Below are 21,764 nucleotides of genomic sequence, written 5' to 3'. Positions count from 1 at the left end.
GGACACTGTTGTAAGGGATGACGAGATAGTAATAATTTTACAATCAGGGAAATGATAACCAAGTTATGACTGAATGGTACATCATCGTGTTTAGTGCTATTGCAGAGGAACCACACAATTGTATGTATAGAAATGTTCAGGAAGAACACTAACCTGGATGGAAGAAACCAAGAAAGCCTCCCAGAAGGATTCGGTTGGAGGCACTAGGCGCCAAGCGTGCTTCTTGGCTCCGTGTCTCCCTCCTGCCATGCTTTTCCCTAGTTATCAACTGGTCTCTCTCTTACTCTCTCCTACTCCACTCACGGGGCTCTTTCCTGCAGGTCATTCAGAACCCTATACCACTTACTCTAGAAGCCATCTTTGCGTCTTTAACGGCCCTGGGTGCCTACTTTGGGGATATATGTGCCTTGCTGCTTTACTAATACAAATGAGTGAGGGAACTTGGGGCAGGGGAGTCATTTTCTTGGGGAAAAAAAAAACAACAAAAACAAAACAAAACAAAAAACCGGAAGCAATATGATTAGCGCTAGTGGGAATGAGAGTAAGGTAGCACGGGCTTTAACCGGGTTCCCGGGAAGGCATTTCTGAACAGAGATACCCAAATCAGATTAATGAGGCAGGCACTGATTGTAAAGGAACACCATTCTGCAAAGGAGGAACAGCAAATATCAGGTGAAGAGATAAGGATGGCCTGTGGCAGTCAGCCTTGAAAAGGGGCCAGTGTAGCTGGAGCATGCTAAATAAAGTGGAACACAGACAAAGAAGAAACGGTAATCAGAAAACCCAAGTCAAAGAGATTGCATTTTGTCCTAAGTAATGTTAGAAGCAATTGGAGGATCTCAAAGGAGGTTTGTACATAATCTTAAAGATATTAGGACCAAGTATGGTGGCACACACCTTTAATCTAGCACTTGGGAGGCAGAGGCAGGCTAATCTGAGTTCAAATCCAGCCTGGTGTACGGAGTGGGTTCCAGGTCAGCCAAAGCTACACAGAGAAACTCTGCCTCAAAAAACAAAACAAAAACCAATCACAAAAAATAGGGCCTTGTAGTAAAGCTGTCATGTGTTTAAGCCCCAACACTGTAAAAATTTTCTTTTGAAAAATGAAGATGCTAATCACCATTGTGCAGAGTATTATCATAGGTATAGGGGGATAGCTCAGCCGGTAGTGCAGCTTCTAAAAGGTGCCAGCACTGACTGCAGTTGTGGCAACAGATGTAGCAGTAGATAAGCACGGGACTGTGTAGGCAGTGGCACTCCGAAGCTGCCCATATCTGGTAGCTAAGTTCTGAGCCGAAGTTTGATGCAGCTCTGGAACTGTTGTCAAACCACCTTTCATGGACAGTTTTCATCAAGTTTTCACCTCTGTGATAATCCAAAAGAAACAGACAAGGGCCTTCTGGTGCCATACCACTATGCAGGCTGTTTACATTTAGACTCTCCTTAGTACAGAAATAATTTCCTCTTCTCAGCAAAGGGCCTCAGGTTTGACAGATTGCCTGTGTTGGTTACTGTTTTCACTTTGTGACAAGCTGCCTGACAGGCGTGACTGGAATAGAAGAATTGGCGTTTAAGAAGGGATAAAGTCATTCTAGTACAGAAAGCACGTGGAGGGGCCCTGAGATGTCTGGTCCAAGCGGGAAGCATAGAGACAGATGCTGCTGTTTTGCTGGCTTTCTCTCTTTTCAATCCTCCCTTTTATTCAGTTGGGGTCCCAACCTGTGGTATGATACCACGAACATTCATGACGGGCCACGATGAAGCCACTCAAGGCAAAGGTTGCAGGGCCTTTGAGTTGGCTAAGCGTTTGCCTGAATGCCGGTGGGTGCATCTTGCCTGTTGACATGAGTCAACACCCTTCTCAAAGAGTTCTCCCAACTTCAGACCAAGCATTCAAATATATGCGCTTGTAGGAACCATTCTCATCGAAACTACCCTGACTATTCTATGGCCTTCATTAGGCTTGTGGCCATATCATAATACAAAATAAACTTAAATACAAAATAAACTTCAAAAGTCTCTATAACCTTTCATGGTTTCAACAGTATTTAAAAGTCAAGTCTCTTATGAGAATCAAAGGCAATCTGCAAAGTGTAACTGCCTGTAAAATCAAAAAGCAAATCACATACTTTCAACACATAATGGCACAGGATATACATTACCATCCCAAAAGGAAGGGAGAGAAACATAGTGAGGAAATCCATCAGGGCAAAGTCCAAACCCTGTGTCCCTCGTGTCTGCCGTCAAGGGCTTAGATGGCTCTTAGTCCTTCCAGCTTTGCTGATAGCAGATATCCCAGGGTCCTGTCATCTCCAACAGCTTGGGGTCCATTGCAATTCAGGGTTCACTCTGATAGCTTCACACTCTGAAGGCATCCATGCAATGACTCTTGCCACACACCTGCCCTCGGCAGCTTTCCTTAACCATGGAGGAAGATTCCACAACCACTTTACTTGTGTTTCCTTGACTCTAAAACCAGACCCGTGTGGATGAAGCTGCCATGTTCTTCTTGCTTGGGCCAGAACCTGCCTCCTTCCCTAATTACATCTGCATAACCTTTCCTTTGTGGTTGGTTTTTAGTAGGAGGGAATCCCTTGGGTGTTGTTTTAACTTCAGCACAGGGGCTGCCCCTTAACCTCCTGCTGCTTCAGCCAGCGACTGTGCCTCCCAAGTTAACAACCTGCCTGCTTCTCTGGCAGTGGCCTGGCCACTCAGGTGGGAATTCTGTTCTCACAGGCACTGACTGCTGCTTCCCCTAATGGTGGCTTTAACTAATTCTCTTATCATTCTATTTATAAATAAGACTTGAGATCCAAAGGCCGGGGTGAAAATCTGCCACCTCAGAAAGGTTGAGTAGCAGCTTCTTGCTGGCATCTCCCAAAGAGAGCATCTTTCAAAAATAACCCTCTCCACTTCAGTTCCTCCCTACTCCTGTGCATCTCTCTTTCCCAGATGCCCTCTGGTGCTCTGTGACTACTTTCTGTTAACTAGTTGCTAACTCAGCCTCCTGACCCAGGTTAATTTTATTTAATTAATGCAAATGCACACTTGGGGCTCAGTGTGATCAAATATCTCCTTTCACAGCTGTAGAATTAGTTGAGGGCACGCCTCTCGTTTTTTCATTTAGTATCTGTTTAGCATCAGGCCTATCTTTAACGCCTCATTCCTTTGAGCATAGGACTTGGTGCGCGCGCGCGCGCGCACACACACACACACACACACACACACACACACACACACACACACACACACACACACGCACGCTCCTTTTCTCCTTGGGTTTTGTCTTTTTGCCCCACCTCCTCGTTGTCATTGAAGGTCTGTTTGAGTGGTCACTAATAGCCATGGGACACAGCCAACACTATGTTGCCTTGACATTTCTGCCAGCAGTGGTACTAGTCCAAAACTCTTCAGTTCAACGGCAGGAAGATTCTTGGGAGAAGGCAAAAGGCAGCCACTTTTCTTGCCAAAATACTACAATAATTGACTCTAACCCAGCCGCTAACATTGTTCCCTGAGGCCTCTTGACCTGGGTCTCTGTAATCCACATTGCTCTTATCACTCCTGTCCTCCAGGTTCTTCCTAGGGTGGCCCATTAAACCCAGCTTATAGCATTCAACCACTTTCGTAACCAAAAACCCCAAAGTCAACATTCTCCCAACAGGCGACATGCTAAGGCCTGTCTGTCTCAGCAATAGCCAACTTCTGTCATAGTTGTTTTTATATTGCCGTGTAGAGATACCAAGGCAACACATAACAAAAAGCATTTAATTGGTGGCTCCCTTCCAGTTTCAGAGGGCTAGTGTGTGATCATCATGGCAGCAAGCAGGCAGGCACGATAGTGGGACAGTAGCTGAGAGCTTCCAGCTGATAGACAAGCAGGAGGCAGAGAGAGAGAGAGAGAGAGAGAGAGAGAGAGAGAGAGAGAGAGAGAGAGAGAGAGAGAGAGAGAGCCACTGAGCCAAGTCTACTTCCTCACCTCCAGTGGTGCATCTCCAGATAAGGCCACACCTCCCAACCCTTCTCACAGCAGACCAAGCACTCAAATACATGGGCCTATGGGAACCATTGTCATGCAAACCAATAGCAAACATTTCTCTCAGCTTTGGGTACTTATAAGTCTATAAGAGCAGAGGAAAAGGAGAGAAGGGAAATGTTTTAAACTGGTAATTTTTTTTTTTAACTCTAGAATCCTTTCTACCTTAAAACTTTAATGCTTCAACACAGTGGTTCTCACCCTTCCTGATGCTGTGAGTCTATACTACAGTTCCTCATGCTGTGGTGACCCCCAACCATACAATCATTTCATTGCTGCTTCATAACTGTAATTTTGCTACTGTTATGAATCATAAATATCTGTGTTTTCCAACCATCCTAGCAGACCCCTGTGAAAGGCCATTCATTCCACCCCTAGAGGGATGGACCACAGCCTACAGGTTGGGAACCACTGTTTTAACAGTGTCCACCTGTGACTTTTTTACTTGGTGTTTTGTTTGTAGCCTGTGACAGCTGGAAGAAAAAATACTTTGACACCAAGAAAGTCACAGCGTCATTGGAGGATGTCTTAACAAAACTTCGAGAAGATTTGGAACTTTACTATAAAAAACTCCTCATGCAGCTTGAAGCTAGGGAGATCAAGATGCGACCAAGGAATCTGGCAAATATCTCAGATTCAAAGGTACCGTAAACTGTGCCTCCTTCCTCTAGAGGAGTCCTGAGCAGGAAGCCTGCATAATCTTGTATTGTTGTATTTAGGATTCTCTGGGTTGCTTGTAGCACAATTTGCTTGGACAATGAAACCAAAGTCCCTGGCCTGCTATCACAGGAGAGTTGACCAGGCAAGAAGGCAAAGGTCAGAAGACAATGTCTCTTAGGGCCTTGGTGGTGTTGGCGTTTCCTCTGTTTGTACTGTTGGCTTCATATGATAACTTTCTCTAATAACAGTAATAGAATTGCCAATGGCTAATAGGACAGAAACTTGGCCCAGGGTGGTTGGGTATTGTAAAAGAGGGTCACTCCAAGATGTAATTTAGGCTCTCGGTGGTACAGGAAGAACAGTTTCTGAGAACTGAACCTCCAGCCTTGCTGTGCAAACATTTATTGATTGTTATATAAAAGTTGGTTCCTCATACCATAGCTCCTGATCTAATCTATGTTTTGTAAGGAAAGCATCATGCCCTTGCCACTTTTGTCCTTATTGTGTACTGTTTGCCGTAGCAAATAATTTAAGAGCTCTAGGTGTGCCAGGACAGTCTGTGACCAAGTCATGCAAAGCTGCTTCAGAAAAGCAACTCTGTACTAACAGAGAACAGTCGCTGTTCTCCAGAATGATTTCCTCAAGGTCTAAGTACTTCTAGAAGACCTCTTCAGCCTGATATTCGCCCTAGATGCAGTGAAGAACACCTATTTCATTCTAATGTTTACCCTAGATACAACTTCCACTGGATTTCCTACTGCACAGTCATGAAACATAAACCTTTCCTTTAGCTTGGTTGAGGTTAACTAGGCAGAACTCTGAATCAGTAACAGTTGCCAGGGAATGCGCTGACTCTTATGCTAATTAACATTACAAAGAAATAAATAACTGATAAATAAGAGTAAGGTGCTAACAGAGCTCATTTCAGACTGTGGGAGAAGGAGTTATAGAACTCAAAATTACTGATATTCTAAAAGAACTTTTAAATTTTATGAACTTTTGATCAACTCATGTTTTTCTTGAGATAGTCTTGAATCTTACTTCACAGACAAGAGTATCCTTTATTGTATAATTCTACCCTATTATTAAATAGGCAAAAATAAACAAACCCAGGAGTCATTTAACAGTTTGTTTTTTTTGATAGATTGATCTCACATATCCAAAAGATTTAAAATATGTTAATTATGACAATGACTTTAGACATGATGAAATAGAGAATGTTTACTCCTGTAGATGAAGTTAATATAAAACCTAGGTAGGCTAAAATAATTACCTACCATAATAGTTAATACTATTTTAGCATAGTTACTACTTTTATCTCACAATTTTATTGGTTCAACAGGAGAATCTGCTTCACGGATTAAATTTCTTTTGTTGTTGTTGTTTGCTTTCTGTATTTTGAGACAGGGTTTATCTGTGTAGTCCTGGCTGTCCTAGAACTCACTCTGTAGGCCAGGCTGGCCTCGAACTCACAGGCTCTTGCCTGAGCCTCCCAAGTGCTGCAATTAAAGGCTTTCATACCACCACTATCCTACATGGAAGTATAAAATTCCTAAATAACTTCTATAGTAAAGAGAACTGTACTGCGCGAGTTTTTTATTTTATTTTTAGTATATTTTCTTATATAGAACAGTTTAATTATTAAATATTTTTTAAATAATTCTAATCTGATTCAGCTAATAAAATACTATGCTGAATTCTAAGTGTTTGCTAAGATCTTCATAAGTTAATAGTATAAAGGATGTTACATAAATGGTCAGTTTTACAGGTATCACTTTTATTTTCTGAGATAGACCCATATCCAGCTTGGCCTCAAGTTTGAGATCCTCCTGCTTCATCCTCCCAAATACTGAGATTATAAATGTGTGCCATGATGCCAGGCTCCATTTTAAAGATAATAAATGACTGGAGGTAGAAGAGAAGAGAAAGTAACTCCTAAAGCACAGACCTCAACAAAAAGAAAGATGTCCAAAACAATGTCTGTTTTCGTGATCATTTCATAGTTTGTGTTCATAAGGCCATTTATATTAAACACACAAATATTACACTAAATAATGACTTTCTGTCTCACACAGAATTACCTTATAATCCAGATCACTGAAGTACAGCATGCAATTGACCAACTCAAGAGGAAATTGGATACTGATAAAATGAAACTCATATTAGAAGTTAAGGTAATCTATATTTATTCTAATCAGATTGTAACATTCATCTTAAAATAAAATAGTTTAGTGTTTTAACCTTGAATGCCCAAGTCTTTTGCAATCTTATTTATTCTAGTGGAGCATCAGTAATGCTTCTGAAAGTCTAATGGGTTAATAGGAGATTTAGTTCAAAATGCAGCATTTGACTCCATAAACCCAGGGAGGCCTGAGATTCTTTATTCTTAACAAATTTGTAGGTTGTACTAATGTTCTTGGTCCTTAATTATGAAATAAGGAAAAGCAAAGGTTTAATACCCTTAGAGGCATTTTAGGCACAAGGGTATCCTATCATGCATCTTAACTATCTATCCATTTCCTAAAGAGTCTTTAGGATCCCATAACTGCTGGTTTTACTTGTTACACATTGAGATTTTGAAGCTAATGTAAAAACGAAAGTTCTTTTTATTCTGTATTTTGAGACATTTCAACTGTCCTTTATATATGCATAAAGGACATAATCTCATGCACGTCTGGCTAGATAAGAATGCCTGTTAGCCAAGATGTATAGCATGAATCTACTGTAGTAATCTAGTAAGAGGGAAGGCATGAAAGTCAAGTGAGGACAGTTCCCACTGTGACATTCTTTAGGAAGGCTGAGTTGAAGTGCGTTTTAAAAGGCACCTCTTTCTGCAGATGAGAAAGCAGGCAGTTTCAGATCTACAGACCCTGAAAGCGGAGCTGACACAGAAGAAAATGGCCACATCTTTCCGACCTCCACTATGTATGCTCATTTCATTTGTCCCTAGGAATTGTAGATAACGATTTGAACAAAGTCAGCCATTGTGTTCCTTGGCAATGTTTTATGTAAATTGTAAGATTTATGTGTCAGTTAAAAATTACATTTAAGACTTAAATTTTAGTTTTTGTGTGGGTATTACAAATTATAGTATAAATCTAAATAGTGTCTGTTTATTTAGAAGAGTTGGAGTCTATTACCTACCTATTATATTTTATTATTTCTTATTTTAATAAACTTAAAGGCAAAGCATATAATGATTTAGTAAATACCAGTATATTTGCCTAGAAATAGAATTTGTTAATATTTTGATTAAAAGCAATTGCATATACATGTATGTCAAATTTGTGGCTAATTTTTACTGCTTTTAGAAATATAAAATGATTTTTAGAAATGAAGTTATGCACATTCTGAGGGAGTAAACAGTTTTTACTGTCATAAACAACTATGTAAATAGAAAACTAACACTGTCATAACAGACAGTTGACATGCCACTTGTCCCAGTTTGGAAAGGGATCATGTGAAAAGAAGAGAGGATTTATGTGCAGAGTTCAGAGGATACAAACTGTAGTGAATCTTTCTCTGTCCTGCCAGCTGCTCCCAAATGACACAGAGACTTCTTATTAGCTGTGAAAGCTTGACCAATAGCTTAGGCTTGTTTTTGTAACTGGCTCTTATAACTTAAAGAAACCCGTTTCTATTCGTTTACTTTCTGCCATGTGCTTTTGTTACCTCATCTTCGTAGTACCCATCCTGCTGGCTCAGTGACCCTGGCATCTTTGCCTTCTTCCCAGCCTCTTCTCTGCCTGGAAATCCTGCCTAGCTACGGGCCATTCAGCTTTTTTATTAAACCAGTCAGAGTAATGCATAATCACAGGGTACAAAAAGATTATTCCACAACAGCGAACATTTAATCTGTGTATCTGCAGGAAGTTATATAAATACAATGTTACAATTTATGTTGTTTTCACTTAATTTTGTGTGCATGGATGTTTGTATGTCTATACCTGCATGAATGTCTGTGTACAATGTGTGTGCCATAACAGTGTGTCAGATCTCCTGGGACTGTTGTTAAAGATCCCTGGGGAAATGGAGTTATGAGCTGCCATGTGGGTGCTGGGAATTGAACCTAAAATGTCTACAAGAGCAGCCAGTGCTCTTAATGGCTGAGTCATCTCTCCAGCCCTGTAAGGTTGCTGTTAATTGCTTTGAGAAAGAAAATGAAGACTGCTTCACATTTAGAAATTTATTTGCACAAAATTGATCTTTTAGAAGAAAAACATGAAAACTAGGTAAGAAATGAGTGTTAATAAGTGAAGGACCATGAATGAACAGTGAATAGAATCAAGTTCAACACTAGCGTATTCTTATTGCAAGAATTTTACACAGAAATCTTGTATCAGGTATCTTACTGGTTCAAATATTACCAGATTATCATTTCTCGTGTAACTTGTTTACATACTTTTTTCTCATACACTGTTTCAAGTTTTAAGTGACACTAATGTGTGTCATGAAACATTGGTATATACTATAAAGGGTCAGGAAGCAGAGAAATTATGTCTAATCATTTTGATCAATATAAATAGATACCAAATTCCTGGTTCTAAATTTAACATCTGTTGAAAATAAATTCAACATAAACTACTTCTCAAAGGCTAGGTCATAAAGATTATGTTTGAAGCCAACAATTTCCATTTCAAGATACACATAGTTCTTGTCAGCTTTTTTTTATTAGCATGTATTAGTTGTAAAAAATAATGGGCTTCATTTTGGTATCCTTTATACATGAGTATAACATAATTTGATGATATTCCCCACTCCATTTTCTTCTTTTGTCCACTACTTACACATAATTTTTAAATCAGTAATGATTTTTTAACAGTATGTTTTAATACCAGGAGAGAAAATTCAGCATGAAATTTTGAAAGCATTTTCCTAATTAAATTATAATGTTAAAACATAGAGGAATACTTAATAGAGTATGTTGACTTGTTTCTTGCTTTCATATTCCTGGAGATTAAGTTATATATGTATCTTTTATTTTCAAGTGAAGAATTTCTTTATTTCTTACGTGTGTATTGAGTATACCAATAGATAAGTTATGACATGGCAAAATATACACATTTTTTATCTCTGCAACAAGTTAGATCCACTTAAACAGCTCATTCTTACAAAATCTAATAGTCTGACAGAAGGTGCTCCTCTCTCCATCAGAGCCTTGGTTTTAAAGCTTCCCACATCTCTTCTGTTTGCTCTCTTGCTAGAGCATCTTCTGAGTAGTCAAGACAGTTTGCATTCCACATGCCAATGCCCCGCAAGCCATAGTTTTTGACATATGCTGCCTTTAGTGAAATGCTCTGGGGGTTATCATACCACACTTGATGCAAATGGCCAGCAGGATCCTACACAAAAACAATTGCATTGGAAATTCAAAGAGTTCAATAAGTAGGGGGAAAGTTCTTAAATTCAAAGACTCAAAATGCATGCAAAGAAATAATGAAAAACTTATATATCACATTGCTTTCCTGCCCTGCTAGTTCATGGTTATATATGTAATATTTCTGTTATCTTGTGCTACTTTAGCAACAACAAAGATTATACACTTAAACTTCCAATGTGCTCTGTTTAAGAACCTCCCTGTCTTTATTGGATCTGTCCTAATGATCACCAACTAAGATGTACACTTGAATCTTTGCAGACCATGAAGCTCTTACAGACTCTAGAAGGGTCTGGGGATGAATGCCTGGCACTCAAAAGGATGAGGCAATAGGATCATGAGTTCAGGGCAAGCCTAAGCTACACAGTGACAACATGAAACAAAGCTAACAGTTGAGATACCTGTGTCTCACTGAATCATATCCGTGTAAGGAGGGTGCTAGGATCCAGATTTCTTTATCTTTGTTCTAATATTCCACTGAGTAACTGATATGCAACCCCAGTTAAAAACATCAACCGGTACGGTGCTGCCCATTAAAGCCAGCTTGTTTGTTTATTTGTGTATTTCTTTATTTGTATTCTTACAGTTTCTGGAAGTGTGCCAACCTAGGGGCTCAACAGATGAACATTGTTTGTGATGAATCAGCCAGATGAACAGGTAATAGCTGAGGAGGAGGAAAGTAACCCTCCTGGGTCTGACAGAGCTCCCTGGATGGCTTAGCACAGACTTGATTAAGAGAAATGAACTAGGTTGTGGTCTTGTTCACACCTTCTGCCCTGTATCACTGTCTCTCAAGAAACACATGGGTTATTAAAAAAGAAATAAGAGAAAGGGCCAGAATTAGGTCAAAGAAAAACACTGAACTATAGTGAAAAATAATTGACTGTTTTCATGCGCATTAGGAAACTGCTTAAAGGCAATTCTGAACGCATGCCAATGACATTTTTGTCTTTGTGGCACTGCTGGAATTAGGTTTTGATGCGTCCACTCTGAAGAACATAGTAACGTGGTAAACACATGGGCTGTGGTGCATTTCAGTTTGGTGGACTTATCAATACAGGCATGCCTCGCATTTCATGCTTTACCTTGTGGACTGATTGGTCTAAGCATGCTCACAATGTACGTGGCTCTAGAATATAAAGTCCAAGATGAAGCTGCTGTTGCTGAGCCGAATAGAAAAGCAGAATGATTCAGACACAACAGAAACTTTTGTAGTGTGACTGAAAATGAGGAACATAACAGTAACAACAGACTGTCATTTAAAGCACCATTAAATGGTCTCCAAAGCTCCCCAATGTGTTTCATGAATCATTTGAGAGAAATAATATATTCTGGATAGTGGTGGCTTACACACACTCAGTCAGATGAAAGGAATACCTTATGATAGAGGTAAGAATACAAGGGTTTCAAACATGAAGAAATTATAAGGGGAAATGCTGTCAACCTTGATTTTATCAGTAGATGCTGTGTATTGTGTTGAAAATCATACTAAACCCCATTGATATATACAACTAATGCATGTGAATAAAAATACTCTTCAAGTGTGTCTCAGAAATAAACATACTTAACTCAAAAACAAATCTATTCTTTCAGAGAAACTAAAATGATAGTATATCAAAAGATGTGGATGGAGAGAATGGGAGATGCTCAGAGGAGACACTGTTTTAGTTAGACAAGAGAAATAAGATGAAAAAATCTAGTAAATACCATCACCACTATAATTAAGAACAAGATATCAAGGGATTACATGTTAAACATGATTTTAACTGATCTCACTATAAAAGAACTATGAAGTAAGACATATGTAAGTGGACATGTATATCAAAGCAGGATGTATACCATAAATAGATACATTTCTGTCAATTGTATCTATTTATTTCAAAAATGCTAATATTTCAAAAAGAATATGTTTCTGAATCTTCTCACTTGGCAAAGAAAAATTAAGCAAATAATTACAAATCATCATATACTATCATTACATATATATTTCTAAATTATACATAATTGATTAGTATAACCATGAAATACTGTTTGCCTGGTTCTGAGTGAATTAAAGCAGGCTCTATGTTAAATAAATAGCTTTATGCATTGCAACACTTCTTAAATATTTTAATGTGATTCCATACAATAGAAATCCAAGACCAACAGATATGGCCAAGTATTTTCTAAATATATATGGTCATAGTACATGCATACATATTTGTACATGTATGCACATGTCTATATATAATGTTAACAGTTCTTAGAACAGAGTTCTAGTAATATTGTTTATATATGTAATGTAACTTTAATTGTTCCCCAGGCAACTAAATTTCCTGACTACACAGACAAAAAGGTTTATGCACATAAACAGTAAAACTGTTACATTGTTAATGACAAATATCTAACCACAAACTAGAGTTATGGAAACTAATAGAGTAAATGTTCTCTTTTTTTCCTCTCTGTGTAGCTCTGTAGACCAGGCTGGCCTCGAACTCACAGAGATCCACCTGCCTCTGCCTCCTGAGTGCTGGGACTAAAGGTGTGTGCCACCCCTACCCGGCTGGAGTAAATGCTCTTAATCTAGGAAAATGTACCTGGTAGTTATAATAAGGAGCTTGCTGGTCTTTACTCCACTGGCTTCCGGAAACAGAGCTATTCACTTGCTTCATGATCACTTTGTAAGGTACCTGCCGTCCTGCAGCATCACTGCAAGGGGCCCCTCGAAAAGGGACCTTTGCAATGGTGCACACATCGTCCTACAAGTCCAAAACATCCATGTTATCATCTTAGACAATCCAAATGAGACAAACAGTAAAACTGTTAGAAATAAAATGTACACTATAAATAATCTGACTATACAGAATAATCATTAAATTGATAATAAAATGAAAATGCATGGCATTCAGAAACTTCCATATTAAAGAATTAAAAAGAAACAAAGTTTAGCTTCAAAATATATTTCAGAAATTAATTTAAAAAGTTACACATGCTCAAAGCAGAACAAAATATACAATGGAGTAATACCACATAACAAATAAGTTGTTCTTACCTGTGATAGATTCAGGCAGGTATAATCATAGCCATACCAGGGAATACCCATTACGAGTTTCTTAGGGCTAATGCCCATCTTGATGTAGTCATTATATCCTAGTCACACCGGGATAGAAAAACACATCATTCTTCTGCTTATGTATCTGTTATGTGTACAAAGAAGCTGGGCGACCACAACCACACCAAATACTAAGTTTGTAGAAACAGGTACATTTTTACAGATAACATTTTCTTCTATGATGTCACAAAAATCAACCCTTAAGAAGGGAAGTCATAATTTGTCTTGCTTTCTAAGCTTTAAATAAGAGATGGCATCCAATAAAGATGACATGGAAACAGAATACACAAAATATAACTGGAGAAATGAAATTGCAAGAAATCATACAAGTTTTATGTTAGCAGTTAAAATATATTTGGTATTTGGGATTCTAAGGCTTCAAAAAGTTCTATAAATCTTAAACTTTGTGGCAGTGACACTCAGAATTTCTTATATAAACCCAAGTGATCCATGTTTAAAAATGTCTGCATGTTTCTTAATGACTGCTGGAGACGAGAAATATCCTTGTTCTTATACTGTGGTAACCTGTAGTTTGGGACACAAAGAATGTGAAGAAATTGTTGAAGTACCCCTGAGAATGGTGGCTGGCTAGATCTTGTGCCAGTCTTGTGCAGGAAGCCACAGCTGCTGTGAATGTCAGAGTGTGCAGGCTGTCCGCCATGGTCCTTCCCTCTGGCTCTTACATCCTTTCTGTCTACCTCACAGTGGTCCCTGAGCCATGTGTGTGTGTGTGTGTGTGTGTGTGTGTGTGTGTGCGCGCGCGCACGCGCGCACGTGTGTTACAGAGTCCCCATTTCTGGTTGAGTATATATGGTTGAGCTCATATACAAGTATTGCCTGCACTCCGACCAGTTGTGAATTTCTGCATTTACCTCCATAATATTAAATGAAAATAATTTGCCATATGGCAAGTGTTAGGCTTGAAGAAGTATCATATAGGATCAATGATCATCCCATGAGGCTATATAAGAAGTAATTGAAATTTTCAATTTTTTGTAAATGTTAAAGCTCTCCAATGTATTTTTATTCTTTTACTTTATTATATTTTATTTATAATACATTTTATTCTACTATATTTGTAAAGCAAATTTTTATATAAAGGGGTAAATAAATAATTTAGAAAAACTAAAAGGTACTTTAGTATGTGCGGTTTTAGAATAAATATTGCTAGTTAAGTGATCATTCTTGTATTCTTACCAGTTAATGTCTGATTATAGGGAGCATTGGCTGCTGCAATACATTCTGACCAGATCTGACTTTGCTCATCGTAAGACATCACGAAGAGAAAATCACAGGCACCCGCAATTCCTGTGTAATTATAGCACCTTTTGTCTATGTTCTTTGGTGACCAAGCTACATCAAAGGTTACCTGTGGGGAAAAACTACCTATTATTTAATGTAACATGATAAAGTATATTATATCAGATTTTCGTCACACATTCTCTTGCCTCATTCCACTCAAGAATAAAGAAGTGCTTTATAAAGTGTGTACATAAGTGACTTATCACATGCAGAAGAGGTCTAATAAATCTATTTTGTTATTACATTGGACTGGCCTGCACATGTGTCTGGATACACAAGGACCAGGAGAACAGCCTTGTAAAGAAAAAGTTTTCAAGCCAAATGTCGTCAAAGGCTGGGCTGGGAACTCACTGACTGACAGAAACAGGTTTAATAGTGACACACTACGGTGGGACCCTGAGTAAGTGGGAGGTGAAGCCACTGGAAAGACATCAATCAGAAACGTCACTGTGCGGGCCACATGGGTCACCTGTTAGTACTGCCTGCTGCTGTTGTGAGTCAGTCCCTGACTCTAATTATATGGCATGGCAGTCAGAGAATTGGGCTTCACCCATCAACTCAAAATGCCGAACATATCACTGAAATGATCTTCGTTTCTGGAGGGATACCTTTTCCTTTACTCTGGATGTGAGCATCAAAGCTGAGTCTCTTAAAATATGTTTACTAACTATATTAATGAATTTAATTGTGCAGAAACATTCTAAAATTCTACCAAATGGTTTTCCCTTAATCAGACACCCAGTAAACACAAATTATTGGACCCACTTTGTTACTACCAGGACCTCTGTTCTCTCCTGTCTCTCTATCTTGACTCCTCCCTACTACTTCCTTGTCTCTTAGTCCCGCCTATCTTGCTTTCCTATTGGCCAACAGTGCTTTATTCATTAACCAATAAGAGAAACATATTTACAGAATGCCATCTCTCAACAAAGCTGAGATCAGAAAAGCAAAGCAGCTAAGTTACCAGAGAGCTCTTACCTCTACCAAGGCTGTGGGGAGATCCTGTCCTCAACATGGCTGGAGACTAATTACCCTGAGACTGAATGCCAGTGACTGGAGGCTGAATACAGCCTACCTTATACACCTCTCCTACCTTATATGCCTCTCTAATGGTAGGATTAAAGGCATGGGCTCTGCTGTAGCCCTAGGTGGCCTTGAGCTCACAGAGAGCCATCTGCCTCCGTTTCCTGAGTCCTGGGATTTAAGTTGTGTGCCACTACTGCCCAGCCTCTATGGCTGACTGGTGTGGCTGGCTTGCATTCTGATCTTCAGTGGCTTTATTGGGTCATAAACAATGTATCACCACAAGAAACCCTAACTAAAGACACGTAATGTTTTTCTCTCCAGTGCTGGAGGATGGACCCTCGTACATATTTCTGGAAGTGACTCTCCAGCGTGTGTACATAGGTGTTGAGGTTTTTATTCTTAAGATCCCATGTTATCTTAATATGTGTCCACATTTAACAACCTTGATCTGGAGGCACATGGCCCTTTGTGCTTACACATTGTCGGGTAAGACACCTTGTGCTGAGATCTGCTATAATTATGGTCACAACCTGCTGTTACAGTTCTGCCTAGTTATACAGAATCAGTCCTTCAAGCTTTCGTCACAGATAATCTAGAGACTACAGAGGACTAGGCAGTTCCCCAGTACCACACCTCTTCTTGAGTGCCTGCTTTCTCTGCTCCATACTAGGAAAAGGCAGTTGAGACCCTCCTGGCTTCTTGCTGCACACACATAGCCTGCAGTGATGCAGGCAAGGAGACAGAGTCTCCAAAAAAAGGCGTTTTGTATATGTGCAGAAACTCAACATTGCTATAAAACCAAGGTACCATATACTTTCATGAATATATTTTGATTAAAAACCAAAAACAACAAAAATGACCATTACTTACCTGTGATCCCTGAATCTCATGATGGAAACTCTCTGTGGTTTCTTTGACTAGAGCTGTCAATGCTTCATATTCAGGTGATAAGCAACTAACTTCTTGTTCTATGTCTATATTAATTCCATCCATATATTGTTCTTTGGCCAAATTAACTTTTTGAGCTATCCATGATGCTCTGAAGGCAGGATCAATGATATCCTTCAGGGAGACATCACCTTTGGAAGACAGAGACTTAAGTATACCGATGCCCTTTCATAGTTAAAAGGCACTTACTTCACTAAGCTACTTCCAAAGCCATCAAAATTGCTTTGGAAGTATCTACAATTACTTTAGGTTAACTGAAAGGCATAAAAAGGCATAATTCACATTTGTTTTTTCCATTGGCTAGGCACATGCTAATAACATACCTTTTAGCACTACTCTGGCTCCTTTTGAATGAGCATAGCACATAAGTTCCGAGTCATATTTTCCAAAAACTGCTACAGTTGTAATCTGTGACCAGTCATAAGATTTCCATGTCTTCTGTCCAACATCAAATACAAAGACCTGCCAGGGAAACAGGGGTGAGCAACAACACTTAATCTAAGATTATCATCCTGACATCCAGATATATGAACCATCTTCATATGTCAGGCATGGTGGTAGACACCGGGCACAGAGGGTGCAGGACGAAGAAGTCAGGTCGCCTAACAGAGCTACTAGCTACATGGACTTGGAAGAAGAACTGGCAAGTGCCAAGGCCTGAAGACAAGAGCACAATAAATTTAAGTACAGAAAAGAAACAGAGAATGGTTACTCTTGGGTAAACAATGAGCAGCCATGTCAGTAAATCAGCCCTATTGAGAAGTTAGTATCCTGAAGGAAATGGAGAGCACAGAAGTGTCTTACTTAATAAAACCACTCTATTGTAATGAACTCACATGAGAAGGTCGTTCATCTACACTAAGGTAGACACTCAGACACCAAACTATATCTCAGTGAACTTCTACACAGAATGGCCATTCTGAAGTCATGGAGGATCACTTAAGGTTTTGTACTTTTACTATGGATTTTTTTTTTACATTTATCCTCTAAACAAGTAGAACAAAGCACACACACACACACACACACATACCCTGTGACAGTGTTGAAATGAGAAAAACCATCATTTTGCCTGCATTCCTTACCAAATGTTAAGACACAAATATTTTTAAAAGGAAAAGGAATGTGTTCTAGAAAATTGTCCTCTGCTGAAGTGAGAAATGGATGAAAAGGGACCCAAGCTGGAATCACAGTGGGGAAGTGTTTGGATGAATGGGAGGAGATCATGAGTGGGGTCCCCGGAAGGTTGGAGCAGTACAGCTAACATCACATAGAGTCTGATGACCTTCAGCTCCTGCCTGTTTCAGATGGAGCCATGGGCACAGCTCGTTCCTCTGTGTGCTTTCATGAAGCCGACTTAGAACAGCAATGAGCCCGATTGTAAAGTATCGCATGTGTCCCTTCAAAAATAATTCTAGAGGCACAAAGGATTCGCTGATCATGTTCCTCAAGGTATTAATTTATGCATTTAGTAAGTACTTAAGGAATTCCAGTAAGATGCAGGACTACTCTGCACTAGAGGCACACCGGTTAGTAAACACCGGCATCCACTAGGAAATTAATTACAAGAGCATTAAGGAGTACAAGGGCATGCAGAGGCCTGTGCTACCACATAAAGGGAATCTGCTAAGGAGGTGATGCAAGAAATCCATGATGACTGCAGCACTTGGAGGAATTGCTGATTTTATCTGGAGATCCATTAGTGTTTGAAGCAGGGATGGCACATGACACTGGCACTAAAAATAGACCTGGGGGACCACGGCAGAATGGATGGGGAAGGGCTGTGTTTAGCACAGAATCAACCAAGCGTAGTTCTGTTTTTCTTTTTGCTGCCAACCAACTACCCAATAAACTACACGAAGAATGTGAAACCGAATGGCCCGATGTTTTAATTCTCATAATTAAGATTCAATTTGTTGATAGAAAATCAACAACCAGAACGACAACAGCTAGGGCCCCAATTTTGAGAATACAGGGAAAGGGTGCATTGGGTCTGGCGCAGTGGAGAACGGTGTCTTATTTAGGGTTACTATTGCTGTGATGAAACACTATGACCAAAACAACTTGAGCAGGAAAGGGTTTATTTAATTTATGATTCCGCATCACAGTTCATCCTTAAAGGAAGTCAGGACAGGAACTCAAAGGCAGGATCCTGGAGGCTAGCCAGTATCTTTTGGAAGCCAGGACCACTTGCCCAGGGATGGCACCACCCATAATGGGGTGGCCCCTCCCACTCTACCACATCAATCACTAATTAAGAAAACGTCCTGCAGGCTTGCCTACAGCAGGATCTTCCAGAGTCGTTTTCTCAGTTGAAGATCTCCCCCCTCCCCCATTATTCTTGCTTATGTCAAGTTGACATAAAAATCGCCAGTACAAATGGTGTTTGCCCTCAAAGCACAGTATCTCTCTCCCCCCCCCCCCCACACACATGTATACAGTGGAGAGGAAGGTCTTATAACCTAGTCTCCCCCTTTCAAAAGACAAAACGCCAGAGAAGGACTCATTTACTACTAATAGATGAATGAGCATAATTTTGTTTCTTTATGTGTAATTCAAATTGCTTACAAATACTACGTCACCCACTAACTATCCAGTGCCACAATAAATCAGATTGTTGTAAAATCACTTAATCGCGGGGAGGAGCTTCAGACTGAAGCAGCTGAGTGTCTTGGATTCCTACTTAGCCAATCAGAACCAGCCAACTAATCATAAACAAAAATGTAAACCGCTACCCATCGCCAACCAATTACTTCAGCCGGTAAAGACACGCTACCCCGGGTTCCAACTTCTGAGCTTTCTATAGTGATTGCTGCCAGTGACCATCGCTCAATGAAAAGTTAATGGACCTAATTTTTCTCTTTAAAGGATGCTAGGTTTCCTCAGTCGGCAGTCTACAAAAACAGTTCCTATTTTTTCTAAACAATGTATGCAAACACAGGAACTTAAGTATCTATGCCTCAAAACCAAATACAAGAAATAGATCCGTGAACTGTTCCTTCTTTGTGCAAATGTGTTAGTCTCGACCCTCTGACCTCTCTGACTTCCTCCAGATCCAGCTACCTCTGTCAACTCCAATTACGTGGCTTTTCCATTGCTCCAAGACTGACCTTTCCAGAAGATTTATAAGCCGTGAGGTTGGGTTAAAGGGAAATGTACTCAAACACTTGTTTTTGCCCCACTCCTGGGTGGGTGAGCGTCCACAACGAAAGAGCTACTCCGAATGAATCAAGGGTAAAGGGCTGAGATTTTGGAAACCGAGACCCGGTTCTCCCACCCTCCCGGCAGGAGGCTGAGCGGGCAGGGTGCGCTGGCCTGCGGGTCCGATGAGGCAGGAGCACCAGCGGGCTCCGGCCGGCCGGGGAAGCTGCGCAACCTCGCGCCCAGTCCTGTCTACTGAATCCGAAAAGAGGAAGGCTGCGGTGGGTGGTTCAGGCTGCTCAGAGCGCCACGCTCCTCTCCCGGCCTGGAGTACCAGACCGACGGGCAAGGAAGTGCTGACCTCGAAGTCGCGGCGGTGGCGGATCGGTCGGCAGAGCGCAGCCTCGGAGCACGGGCAGTCCCCGGCCGAGAGCCCGGGCGCCAGCAGCGGCAGCAGCAGCAGAGTAAGGCCCGGGAGATCGCGCAGCGCCATGCCTGCGGGGAGGCTGCGGGGCGGCTGAGGGGCGGGGCCTGAGGCCGGTGGGGGCGGGGCCTGATGCCGGTGGGGGCGGGGCCTGAGGCTGGTGGGGGCGGGGCCTGATCGGGTGGGGGAGGTAGAGGGCGGGGCCTGCCGCGGGTGTGGGGACCCCTGGCCCCTCAGCCGCTGCGGACACAGCTTAGGAGTTCAGGGAAGCGGCCCCTGCACGCCAGTGTTTTGAAGGGCCCGGGATGCAGTCTGGACTCCTGTCCCTGGATCTATACCATGCCACGGCTGTGCGCTCTCAGAGTTTGCTGCTCATCCATCTCATGGTGGTTTAGAGCCCCTTGCTTAGCATTGCTCCCCCCACCCACCCCTCCCTGACTGAGGCTTAGCACAGTGCTTGGATTGTAGGAAATAGTAAGTTCACTGTAAACTTCAAGAGCTCGTGATTTCCTTTTAAACCCAAATTCTGTTTAAAAGGGGGAACATTCTTTTCCAAGCCTCTACACAAGACTTGTTTGAGCGTATTATGATTTTTCCCGCATAAAGTGAATTTAAAGATGAAGTAAACCCTATGCTGTGATCTTAGCATGAGTTATGACTTCACGAAGAGCCTTTCCTTTTGTTATCAGAACATGACAGGCGAGTTTCAGCAGGCTCCATCTCAGTGGATCCCAACCTTCCTACTGCTGCGACCCTTTAATACGGTTCCTTATGTTTTGGTGAGCCACCCCCCAATAAAATTATTTTCGTTGCTATTTCATAACAAAATTTTTTGCTACTGTTTTGAATGGCAATGTAAATATCTGTGTTTTCTAAAGTGTTAGGTGACCCTGTGACCCCCCAAAAGACCGTGACAATTTGAGAACCATTGCTCTGTCCGATCCTGTGATTGTGCCTACATTTTTCTGCTTGGCCAAGTTCAGTAAATGCTAGAAGGAAAGCACATTTGCTTTTTGGGGGATTCTCCTGTTTAAGCATCAGCAGGAATAAATATTCTCTTTATGGCTCTAAAGTAAACTGTCATTAAACTCATAATAACAATTAAAACACCAATTATAGCACATGAGTTTAAATTTACTGTAAACCCCCTAAACACCAATAAAACAATTAAAGTATTATCAAAACAAAGATCTCTCTGAGCTCTCTGAGAAAAGGATCAGGCTTAAGATAACTGCAAACAGAATAAATTAACAGACTTGTAATCTTTGCATTAGAATTTGGCTTTCTTGTCTGAATTTCTCTTCCTGTTGCTGTAATTAAAAAGTGACTTAGAACAGGTTATGCTGGCTCCCAGTTCTCCGGTACAGTCTGCTGCAGCAGCCAAGTCAAGGCAATAGGATCTTGAAGCAGCTGGTCATGGTCAGAGAGCAGGATGAGCTAGCCTTCCCCTTTATATTGCTGCGTAGCAACCCAGAGAATGGTGTGGACCAGCCAGTAGTGCCAGAGTCTCCCTCCCATAACTCCATCATAGGCATACCCAGCAGGTAACCTAACCTAGATAATCCATGCCTGCAAGCTTGTCTCCTTGATTACCTAGATCTGGTGAAGCTGTGTAGTAACCCTGTACCCGAGTTTCATTCTCCTGAAGCCTTCTTGGGGTCTGCAGGAACAGCGTTCTTCAGGCTCTTACGGGTGTGTTGAGGACTTTGGCTCTGCTAATTTCTTTCACTAACTCCTTACACTCACATCAGAGTAGCAGCCA

At 40.8% G+C, this 21,764-nt stretch overlaps 2 protein-coding genes across 2 annotated transcripts in view; one reads left to right on the top strand and one right to left on the bottom strand.

Annotated features, from left to right (window-relative positions):
• Spata1 (spermatogenesis associated 1) overlaps nt 1-10,725 on the top strand; it is a 31,487-nt gene extending 20,762 nt beyond the window's left edge. Inside the window, exons 11-14 of the mRNA XM_051195001.1 lie at nt 4,500-4,678; nt 6,772-6,870; nt 7,534-7,621; nt 10,660-10,725. Coding sequence (XP_051050958.1) covers nt 4,500-4,678; nt 6,772-6,870; nt 7,534-7,621; nt 10,660-10,682 — 389 coding nt within the window. The 3' untranslated portion in view covers nt 10,683-10,725. The remainder of the gene's footprint in view (nt 1-4,499; nt 4,679-6,771; nt 6,871-7,533; nt 7,622-10,659) is intronic.
• Ctbs (chitobiase) lies at nt 9,749-20,071 on the bottom strand. Its single transcript, XM_051194898.1, has 7 exons — nt 19,940-20,071; nt 16,764-16,902; nt 16,363-16,571; nt 14,362-14,533; nt 13,105-13,202; nt 12,650-12,811; nt 9,749-10,038 (listed from the first exon to the last, which is right to left on the bottom strand). The coding sequence occupies exons 1-7, from the start codon at nt 20,069-20,071 to the stop codon at nt 9,847-9,849; spliced, it is 1,104 nt and encodes a 367-aa protein (XP_051050855.1). The 3' UTR covers nt 9,749-9,846.
• Nucleotides 20,072-21,764: the final 1,693 nt, after the last annotated feature.

The sequence above is a fragment of the Phodopus roborovskii genome, unplaced genomic scaffold, assembly GCF_943737965.1.
Source record: "Phodopus roborovskii unplaced genomic scaffold, PHOROB, whole genome shotgun sequence".
NCBI lineage: Eukaryota > Metazoa > Chordata > Mammalia > Rodentia > Cricetidae > Phodopus > Phodopus roborovskii.
This window is presented reverse-complemented; position numbering and strand designations above follow the sequence as displayed.

What these genes read in the sequence shown, in the direction of transcription:
- Ctbs (XM_051194898.1), bottom strand. Translation starts at nt 20,071, where the DNA reads ATGGCGCTGCGCGATCTCCCGGGCCTTACTCTGCTGCTGCTGCCGCTG. An exon ending in CCTGCCTGAATCTATCACAG is followed by an intron (nt 12,812 to 13,104) that starts GTAAGAACAACT and finishes TTGGACTTGTAG; the next exon opens with GACGATGTGTGCACCATTGC. An exon ending in CTCCTTATTATAACTACCAG is followed by an intron (nt 10,039 to 12,649) that starts GTACATTTTCCT and finishes GTTTTTGTGTAG; the next exon opens with GATCCTGCTGGCCATTTGCA.